The sequence below is a fragment of the Saccostrea cucullata genome, unplaced genomic scaffold, assembly GCF_032062105.1.
Source record: "Saccostrea cucullata isolate Sc308-1 unplaced genomic scaffold, CSIRO_AGI_Scuc_v1 ctg13801, whole genome shotgun sequence".
In the NCBI taxonomy this organism is placed as follows: domain Eukaryota; kingdom Metazoa; phylum Mollusca; class Bivalvia; order Ostreida; family Ostreidae; genus Saccostrea; species Saccostrea cuccullata.
In genome coordinates, this window is record NW_026920353.1 from 1,906 (window position 1) to 12,716 (window position 10,811).

At 31.7% G+C, this 10,811-nt stretch overlaps 2 protein-coding genes across 2 annotated transcripts; one reads left to right on the forward strand and one right to left on the reverse strand.

Annotated features, from left to right (window-relative positions):
- Window positions 1-705: 705 nt before the first annotated feature.
- LOC134247612 (uncharacterized) lies at window positions 706-2,375 on the reverse strand. The gene is made up of 4 exons (XM_062729945.1): window positions 2,074-2,375; window positions 1,792-1,941; window positions 1,401-1,559; window positions 706-1,169 (listed from the first exon to the last, which is right to left on the reverse strand). Exons 1-4 carry the CDS (start codon window positions 2,367-2,369, stop codon window positions 932-934), a joined length of 843 nt encoding a protein of 280 aa, XP_062585929.1. The 5' UTR covers window positions 2,370-2,375; the 3' UTR covers window positions 706-931.
- Window positions 2,376-3,414: 1,039 nt separating this feature from the next.
- Window positions 3,415-5,532, forward strand: LOC134247622 (uncharacterized). The gene is made up of 5 exons (XM_062729957.1): window positions 3,415-3,471; window positions 3,674-3,903; window positions 4,071-4,175; window positions 4,334-4,501; window positions 4,801-5,532. The coding sequence occupies exons 1-5, from the start codon at window positions 3,469-3,471 to the stop codon at window positions 5,012-5,014; spliced, it is 720 nt and encodes a 239-aa protein (XP_062585941.1). The 5' UTR covers window positions 3,415-3,468; the 3' UTR covers window positions 5,015-5,532.
- The last annotated feature ends 5,279 nt before the right edge of the window (window positions 5,533-10,811 follow it).

The following is a 10,811-nucleotide window of genomic DNA, read 5'->3' on the forward strand; positions in this document are numbered from 1 at the left end:
ATATCTTGAAGATGACTAAAATTAATATTTTTTTTTAGATTTCCAGAGTGATTTAGAATTCTAAATTTTAAATCAATTGCTAAAAAACCATTTCAGATCAGAAGTTGTTCAATATGTATTTTGATTCTGGGTAATAAATATCGTTTTCCTTATTCTAAGAATGTTTCATAATTCTGAAAATTTGAATAGTCAAGAGTACATGCATGTGAGATATATATATATATATTTTAAGATATCCGAATTTTAAAATTTACAAAATTTAATGTTATTTCAATTTTCAAACGTTAATGTTATTTCAATTTTAAAAGGTTACATCCATTAAATAGAAAATATACATATTTACTTTCACAAAAATAAAATCACCACCCTTTTTCCTCGTTTTACATGGACTTTTAATTTGTTCTTCAACGCTTATAACGTTCTCGATTTTTTCAAATATTGATTTTGATATCAACTTTTTAATATTAATTTTACCAAACAATTAACTTTATCCAAAAGTCGAAAGTTTTATACACACCATTGGTATATCTAACAATCTGAAAGTCTACAATTGGAAAAACCCTAATTAACATATGCATAAAAGATGAACACGTTCAAATAACAACAGGATGATGATATACAAAATAGCAAAACGAAACTTAGACATTCACAATAATAACAAGAGTACAAAAAAACGCATCATAACCCAAACAAACAATCATTACATTTCACGTGCCCGAACGTGGTAACATACACTCACTTTCTCGCAATATTCCAATTTCATTTATGCTCAATATGGCACTTTGTGTAGATTTGTTATAAATCAGACAGATGACAAAATAAAGACAGAAACCGCTGGCAACACTTCTTATCTCAAGACAGGTATCTTCAGCCATTTTGATTCTCTTCATAAGGTCATCTGTTATCACAATATTTGGTGGGATTTATTGGTTTACTTTTTTCCTGCATTAGGAAATCCCAAGTAGGCCCTTGGGTCTGGGATGACGTTTTTACATTCGTAACAAAGCTTGCAGCTGCAGGCTGTGGGGACATCAAAGGATCGGACGAAGACCATCTGGATTTCTGGACAAACAAGATTAACCTTTCTGCGGACAAAGTTGGTTGGGGCACATCTGTATTCATCTCTAACACTGTATCCAAGTCGGCACTTATCTATGGCGGGGTATCGTCTGTAAGAAAAATTAACATTTTTACTTTAATGTTATTTTTCTCTCTATAATAAACTAAATTGGAAATTTATTAATAATAAAAACATAGCAAGTTACTTGATGTGCTATTTACAGGCAGCTTTGAACTTTGCTCTAAGCTGAAGAATTATTTTGAAGATTCTGAAGTTAATACATTGTATTAGTTTTAAAAATTAATCTTGTAACAAGATGTTTATGGAGTACGCTACTTACGGGTGAGTACATTTGACGGCTGTGAGTTGCTGAGGGAATGGGATAAAACACTTGTAGTCCCTGCCGTTATAGTTGTGCCAGATAGCCTCGTCTGTCAGGTTCACCAGGGTAGTCTTACAGACTGGGTCTAGCTTGTATTCAGTGATCTGGACGGCATCTCTAGAAAAACAATACACCATTCTTAAATTGGATAGAACTGTAATTTAAAAAATATTTTCCTTTTCGTTTTGACAAAAAATTGTGTTTTGTTTTCCAATGTATTTAAACAGATCTTGCAGGAATGATTCTTTTGCTTTACTTCTTGTGAAACTATTCTTTAATGATCAACCCCAAGCATTGGTGACTGAGAAAACTATAGTTTGGACATCTGGAATTGTAAAGGGAGACTTACTCGTATCTGTAGAGATCGGAGAAACACTGAGAGAATTCCTGTTCCAGTCCAGAGTATTTCCAAGACTCCAGGGCGTCATATGTTTGTTTGTAGTAGGCCATGGCCGCTGGGTCGTTCTGAGGGTTAGCGAAGGCCCTGTAGAGGGGCTGTCTACAAATTGATAATAGAAAAATCGTAAACAATCATTGCTTATTTAAATTTTGTACATCTACTATCAAAACATTTGTTTAAAAGTATGAGTACAACTTTTTTTTCCAAAACCAAAATCAATCTTAGACTTACTGATTGTATCCTTGGAGTTCTGGGTCGGGGATAAAAAATCTGTCGATGTTTGAGGTTGGCCAGTTCTGTGGACGTTTAACGTCCTTGGCGCACACAAAACTCTGATCAAAGATGGCGTTGGCGCTGAAATGAGTGGAGGCACTACATTGGTTCATCTGGATGGGAAGCCTCATGAAATCTGCGAAGGGGTTGGTGTTGACCCCTGTAAGTCGAGGGTCGCTGGCGAGAGGAGCCCCGGGGCCGTACATAACGGACTGCACTGTAGCAGCTAGTGCAAGGACGAGAAAGTAGAACATCTGAAAGCATAAACAATATTGTTAAAAACTTAGCATTTCCTATATGAATATATATATATATATATATATATATATATATATATATTTAGATATACTTAGTAAATAATTGTTTTTATTTATTATTTTTGTGTCCATTTCATCTTTCTAAAAGAACGTGATTTTAAAAACATCTTCACATTCACATTCTACATTATTGAAAAGACTGTATTAATTGAAAAAAAATGATTAAAGTATTCCTAAACCCAAAATATTTTTCTTCATATTATAAGACAGTACTTTCTTACCATGCTTGCTATTTTGAGCACTTGTAATGACTTGGTCGGATTTATTGTCGAGACTGTGTGTATTCTCGCCTTTTATACTACTGGCAGGTGGAAATAACGGTTCATTTGTCATTTCACGCATGGTTGATTGACTGACACACGTCATAGATTTTAAGGCTCTCTGTGTCTTACCATCTCGGGACAATGATCGTTTCAGAAAACAGGAATAGCTCGGTTTGACGTCATACGTGAGAAAAATAGAACACAAAATGTTTTTCTTTGAAAATGCAGAATTGGCAAATTTTAACGGAAATAGTCTTACAAAAAAATAGAGAAATTATTACCTCCATTATGAATAAAATATAAATCTTGAAATTTAACTGTTTATTACATAATTGAATTTCCCTCCATGTAAATATAAATGTTTTTTTATGAAAATTGCAACCACTCTTTAAAGTCTCCATTCTCTAATTTACAAAATATATACAAATAAAATTTACCATCACAATGCCTTAAAATATTAAATTGTTAGATACAGTTGATGATTAATAAAGTTAACATAGCAAATTTAATGTTGTGGTTTTTCTTAAGTTGATAATTAACATAATTTTTTTTCTAATCTTTGAAGTAGTAAATGTAATCATTCACTAGATTTAGACATGAATACGTCATTCCTCGTGCGTACTAGCCCGATAACTTTGATTGGTCGATGTGGTTATGGTTGGGACGTCTTTTCCGCGATACTCTGGTATATAAACTCAAGTGTCTTACCTTGAGATTACATCCACTAGTGTAAGTCATACCAACAAGAAAACAGAAATAGCATAGCAAACAACATGGTAAGACTTGAATGTTTTGGATAAATAGAAAACAAATTGGACGCTATTTTATTCATTTTGGAAAAAAAACTCTTCATTTATAACATTAAATTCATCCTTCCGTATTTTTTTTCGAAAAAAATGCAAAGTTGTGTAAACATTCTGAATATCTTCTGCTGTATAATTTTGTTGTGACAACTGTACTCACTTTCTATTTTTTCAGATTGTAAAGCTCCTGATTTCCCTCGCAGTCATCAGTCTGGCCGCCATTTTGGCTGAGGCCCTTATTCCTAAGAAACCTAAGTCCTTCGGAAGTCAGTTTTTGACTCAGACTCTCAGACGAGGAGCGAGGGGGAGGGGGCGTAGACCCTCCGGTCCCCCACAATGTGAGGCTTCCGGTCACGCCGAGATTGTCAAACCCGAGGACTTCATCACCCCACACTGGAATCCAGAGTAAGTATAAGAAATTTCCTGTTGTTTCTTTTTTTTAAATATTAAACAACAATTAAATAAAAAATTGCTTGTGTTTCTCCTATATACCTACAATAAACTTATTGTTAAATTACTATTTTCATATTTACTTATTTTATGATCTAATGGGATATTTTTGTTATCTTTAGACAAGAAAGAAGAGTCATGGAAAGTGTCAGAACAAACGCTGAGGAATGGAACAGGCTGCAGGCCTTTAATCAATACTACAACCCACTGGACTACAGCGAATACGGGTAAGTTAGAATAAATTTGAGAGTGCCAAAGTTACCAACCGAAAGATGAAAGGGTATGCAAGATTGTATCATTATCAAAAGATTTTAAAAACAATACTATTGAATCAGTTTGACTTGAATTTTTTTTATAAATTAAAAACCAATCTGTTGTCCTACAGGTACTTTAAGCACGACAAGCACGAGTTTGGGTGTAAGGACGTGTGTATTCAGAAGAGAGTTCCCGTCCTGGGGGCCTACCTCACTATTGAGGACCACAACGGGATGAACGGCACCTACCGCTGTTATGTGGCGCCCACCCAGAGACTGTGGTACACCACATGTGGAGAGTAAGTTTATATAAATACATACAATTTTATTTGCTTGCTTGTTAGTGTCAATACTTATTTTAAAATTGACTTACATTCGAAGATTTTGTTTGCCTTACCTACAATATTATACCAAAAATCAATAAAACAATAACAAATCAGTATATATATTTATATAGATAATGAATGTTTTTTTCAAAAAAATCAAGAAGATCAATTTTTAGGGTTAGTGATAGTGAGCACAACTTATATACACTGTAGGTAAATTTAAATATTTTACTATTCAATATTTTTACATCCATGCTTTGTCGTTCCTTCAGAAAACTCCCGGCACTGACTGTGAAGATGTCCCCCTCCTACCAGTGTCTCCCTGATATGATTCAGGAGAGAGAGGTTATCATGTACTGCCCCGACATCGTCCCCCAGTGTAGGACCAGGACCTTCGCCCTCCCCCAGACCTGTAGTCTACAAGAAGTCAAGTGTCTCAACACCATGCCCAAAAAATTCAACCCATTCCTGAAATTGCAAGGCTAAAGCGTCATGAAGACCATACAACTTTACTAACCATTTCCATTTTTTTGTACTTTGGAGAAAAGTCTAAGTTTTGAAATTGAAGATTAATTGCTTGGTTCCCTGAGTTTTGTCTTTTGATATGAGAATAAGAAAATAAGTTATTTTTTTAATTCTAAAAATGAATATAATATAGTTTTTATATATACATGTCTCATAATACTATTGAAAATGTTATATTCCAGCATCAATTTGTGATGTGATTATCTGTGATAATAGGGATTTCAAATAATTGTTATAACTTGTTTATGTTTTTATGTTTGTTGTTGAGGTAGAATTTATGTTCACGTTTCTCAGTGTATATTCCTTATTGGAAATGATATCTTGTACCTCAAACATTTAAAATCCAATGTTGCCAAATCATCGCCTGTATATGTATATCATTAATCATTCAGTGTGTGCTATTTGTATGCAAGTGCCCAACGTGAGAGAATTATTTCTTATGTGCAATATTTTTTATGGAATAAATATCTTTTGCTATTAAATATACTCCGTGTTTATTATTCATGTTTTGAAAAGTACTTGAAATTAACAGAAAAGGTGTTTTTAATAATAAAATACTTTTTCTTGTTTGCAAATAAATACATCTTCCGACTATGCTGCTTATTTTTCTTGAAATGCTTAAATGACATTATGTAATGCAAGGGATTTGATTGTATTATATTAATATGCTTTAAATGATTGTAAAAAGCTAGCGTTACTAAGGCGTTGCATAACTAAAGTTAACTAAAAGGCTTATTTCCTGCACTTTAACTTTCGTTATAAATCAGTTTTAATTCTATCCGCGACAATCATTCTCTGGAGATAAATTAATTTTTCTTTCTTGACTGGAAATAATTCTTTTTTCCACCAATATTTTAAACATTGTTAAGCTAAAAATCATCAAAATCCAGTTTAATTTACCTGATTGTTGTGAATATTTGTGAAAAATATCTGCATACTTGCTGAAAGAACGAAATCAAAAGATGAGCATTTATTATTATATTAGTAATTGCAAATTCTTTGATGTATGAATAGAGATGATGTCGAATTATCTTAATTTTGATAAATAAACTTCTTCGAGTTACGTTGATACAGCAGTAGCATGTTTATACTTCCTATTTTTCAAGCAAAGTAAGTCAATAACTGTCATAAATGATAATGTATTTTCTTCTAATTAAATAAATGCAACAAATGGAAGTATCGAACAGTACCCAAGATCAAAAGTCCATAAAACAATTTAAAATAGGAGCAGAACAAACACGGACGTTCGAAACATCAGAGGTGGGATCAGGTGCCATGGAGGAGTGAACATCCCCTGCCGACCGGTCACACTCGTCATGTGCTCCTTGTCAGGATCGGAAAATAACGGAAAAATCTATCGTCAATATAGCGCATAAATAATGGACTTATAAGTATATATTGAACTTAGTATTAAAAAAACGTCAGTCAGCATTTGACTCAATGATAGGTTGATTGTATCTACCGTAGAAATTATGAAATGATGACATTAAACAAGACTGTCGATGTTTTGTCAACTTTGTTGTCAATTATTTACCTCGTTTTAGAAATTGATCACTTGTTAAATGAACTAGCTTAAGTTGTAATGTATAGGACATTTGTTGTTTATCTAATATTTTTATTATCTCTTTCACGGTAACTACAGTAATACTCTTCTGCAGAGCATATAATAACATTTGGTGGAGGTTTTTCTTGATACTTTTTTGAAAATTGTTTTTACGTCATATTTCACCAGAAAAAATTATTTTGCCCTGGAAAAGAGTTGTTCCACAATTATCTTGAAAAAAATGATATTCTGCTTTAAAAATTCAGTATCCCAACAGTACTGTCACCTTAAGAATATTACCATTGTAAACTACCACACACAATCGAAAATATGCAAAAGGTAGTGGTATTATCTATGTAAATGGGTTGATAATAATGCATGTAAAAACATGAAACTGACAATTAAACAAGCCAATTAATACTAAGCGAAGTACAAACAATAAAAATCTGCAAATATATCAAAACCTGATTGTACTCGAGTCATGTCTTTGACTATACGTTAGGATAGATAAACACTTATGCAGGTAATTGTTGATTACTACATAAATAACTTAAGTTGGTGGAAAAGCAAGGGCCATCCCGTTTGTCATGCACTTAAACTGTCATTTTGCCTTAATTAACAGTATTTCAGTAAAACACCCAAGTATGTGCGTGGCTGATTTTGAAGATTCTGTATAGAGTCTTTTATTTCATTTACATTTATAATCTCGGCATGTGTATAAAAGAAGAATCTATTTCTGGGTGATAAAATGCAGATATGACGATTTGAAAGTTATTTGTTTGTGTAAATGGTTTTTAATAAAAATTCTACTACAGTACTGCAAAAATGGTTTTACAAGGATTTATTACTTAATAAAAAGCATTACTAATATTTACAATATCTTTCTTTTAATTAGAATGAAAAAAATAGATTACTTTGAATTCTTCTTGTTTAAACTACGGATCTTTCATTTAATATACCTGTAGTCAGAAAAATTTCAGAATAAATATACATGTATTATCTTTTTATAATGGACTGTTTTGCAATTTTTTTATTAAGTGGCATTGAAATTGACAGTATTTTGTCACTTGGAATTCAAAATACATATTCGTATATGTTTAATACTCATTTCCTCATCTATATATTGTTGACGTCAAAGGCGAACAACGAATAAAATGATTAATTTATGTCTTTGATTTGTTTCGATCTCATTCAAATGAAGAGTTAATTTTAATCTATTGATCATATATTTTTGTCATCAATCACCACTTATTGCATATATTTTCATTCCCTTATCATGTTTTATTTTGGCATTATATTTTTGTAATAATTTTTTTTTATGCATGACATAAAAATTTTGTATATTTATCGCTTATTTTTTTTGCAAATCCTACAGTCGAAAGAATTTTATCTACTTGGATGCAAATATTATATGGCTAAGAGTCAATTATAGATGGTTGTTTTCAAAGGAATTGTAACCTCATAATTATTACACTCTTCATCCGATCATGACACTTTGAGCGTGGCCCCTGAATCCACCTGAATGAAATCTCTTTTAATTCTGTTTATTATTTTATAATTGTCCGAACGGACTTTTCAAAATGAATCCTCTTCATGTCATCTTACGTCTACTCTATGTTCACCAAAAATATACATGCCTTGTTCAATGAAACAAAGCAATCCGTTATTAAATATTTACACTTAATTCACGACGGTTTTTTCTGTTATTTCCAAATCAAGAAAAGGAGCACACGGCGGTTTTGACCGGTCGTCAGGGGATGCCCACTCTTCCATATCACCTGATCACACCTGTGATGTTTTGAAGGTCCGTGTTTGCTCTTCTCCTGTTTTGTATTGTTTTATGGACTTGGATCTTGAATACTGTTTGTTATCTACATTTGTTTTATTTAAATAAGAAGAAGCAGTGAATATATTTCTGAAATGAAACATGGTCAATAAAAAAAAAACGTTGCACCGATAAGCCATTTATTGAGAGAAAAGAGAAATTTATAAAGGCCAAAGAGGAATCGGCTTAGTTTTTAAGAAGAAGAAGAAAAAACTGTAACAGTATATGTTAATCGAATTTAGCTTCATATATTTAATTTAGCTTCATATAGCAGATGTTGCCGATTAAAAATAAGTTGTCAAGTAGTTGATTTGTAATAAGATATTTTATGTGCAAGGGCTTAATAAATTTCAAAATATATAAAATTGATATTGCAGTCTCTGTTGTTCTCTTTTTATGAAATTTAAAATGAAGGAAAACAACTATTAAAATTGAAAAAGGTCGTCAATATCTGAATGTGAAGTCGAGTCAAAATCTTACTTTTATATTATTTGACAAAAATAAACAGTGATTAAGCTGATGGTAAAGAATACATGTACGTCTCGTGGTAGGACAGATATAGGGACCTGAGGAAAACATATGTAGACATTTATAAAGAAAAAAATTAAAGTTGTGTTTAATACTCTAGGTTATTTCTTTTAGATATACAAAAACTTCTGTTTAACCCTTTCTCTTCCGGCGCATTTTACGTGATTTTGGAGGCCTTTTGACATGGCATTATTAAATTATTTTTAACTTTTTTATCCAAGGGCAAAGCTAGGCATAATGCATACCATTTTGTAGGAAATTTCTTACAGATGATATTTTATGACTGTTTAGATACTCAACCACTGACCTTATTAGTAAAAATTGAGGTCAAAGGTCAATTAAGTGCAAAATTTTATGGGATTTTTTGATACTTTTTCATCTTTAAGCTAAATATTAAGTATGATGCATGTTGAAATAGGAAATTTGGGATATACCCACAAAAGAGCATTATACTGTACTACATGAAACACATAAACTTTTTTTTCAATTCTGCATATAACTACTTAAAAGGGGTTGCTAAGCAACGCAGAATTCTTTAATTTTCGGGCAGAAATTTTCATTTTTTACTCATCCTAGACACATTTATGCATCCCAGCACATATAAAAGTTAGATGTGAGGTCATAAAATTACAAGGGACATACAACAGATAAATTGTCTTAAAGTTTGACCTCATTAGAACTATTTTTAGGAGGTCAAAGGTCAAATAAGTGCAAAAGTTTCATCAGTTTTTTTTCAACACTTTTCAATATTCTTGCCATAATTTTACACAATGGATGCTGAAATGGAAAATTCTGAATATACTATAAAGAAGGGATCAGAACTGCAATATCCATGCATCATTGTAGTTCAAATATCTGTTTAATGACCTCTAAGTGGTTGCTAAGCAACATCATTTTAAAGTTTTTGCCTATATACATGTTTGTTATTTCACATTCTGGACACATTCTAGACACTTTTTGTATATTTCATCATATTGTTTGTAAGATATGGGCCATAAAGATGAAAGAACATTTTTGTATTAAAAATTGACCTTGACACTCTTGTTCTTCAGGGGGTCAAGGTCATATCAGTACAGAATTCTGCTTTAAACTGTAAGTAAATATCAATTTTGAAATGCTTCAAACATGGATAAATCATCTACTAGTTGACGTAATAAAAATGGCGAATGACAAAATTTGAAAGCAAAGAATTCTGGTCTGCTTCTTACAAAGCCCTAGCAAAACATGTATACTATCTTTTTGTTAAACAAGAAATCCATTCTCTTGATGCCATTAAAAATAATCTTTATTTTCATGGATTTAATCAAACAAGAAAAAAAAAACTAAATGATTTCATTACAAGATTTTTCTGGTATAACAGAGCTTAAGGGGTGCAATAAAGACTTGACATGTTATCTTGGAGGGAAATGGTAATAATAGATAGCATTGGCAATATTTAACGCAAAACTGTTTAGTCAATAAGTTGAAAATTTGACGCTTATATCCAAATATACAAATCCAGAAATATTGCAAGATGAATTCCAAATCAGACTGAAATCTTCAAAAAAATGTTGAAGAGCACTTTTACTTTGTGTCCACCATTCTTTTATCAACTGTCTTTTCTCTGTAAGACTGGAGGAAATTCTTTGACTTGTCCATTATTATTTGCTGTCAAGTACATGTGATCAGCTTCTATCCTGTAAAAGATTTAGGTATTTTGAAACAGATACATGTCATTGTGTAGATAAATTTATATTTATAAATAAAATTAAGAATGCTAAAATTACTACATTTATTTGATTTTCCTTTTAAAATTAAAATTGTATTTATTATGTGATCCAAGTAGTTAAATGATATTGTTAAGTCAATGTATCAGGACTGAT

What these genes read in the sequence shown, in the direction of transcription:
- LOC134247612 (XM_062729945.1), bottom strand. Translation starts at nt 2,369, where the DNA reads ATGTTCTACTTTCTCGTCCTTGCACTAGCTGCTACAGTGCAGTCCGTT. An exon ending in TCCGATCTCTACAGATACGA is followed by an intron (nt 1,560 to 1,791) that starts GTAAGTCTCCCT and finishes TTGTTTTTCTAG; the next exon opens with AGATGCCGTCCAGATCACTG. An exon ending in GCCGTCAAATGTACTCACCC is followed by an intron (nt 1,170 to 1,400) that starts GTAAGTAGCGTA and finishes TTTTTCTTACAG; the next exon opens with ACGATACCCCGCCATAGATA.
- LOC134247622 (XM_062729957.1), top strand. An exon ending in ACCCCACACTGGAATCCAGA is followed by an intron (nt 3,904 to 4,070) that starts GTAAGTATAAGA and finishes TGTTATCTTTAG; the next exon opens with ACAAGAAAGAAGAGTCATGG. An exon ending in CTGGACTACAGCGAATACGG is followed by an intron (nt 4,176 to 4,333) that starts GTAAGTTAGAAT and finishes GTTGTCCTACAG; the next exon opens with GTACTTTAAGCACGACAAGC.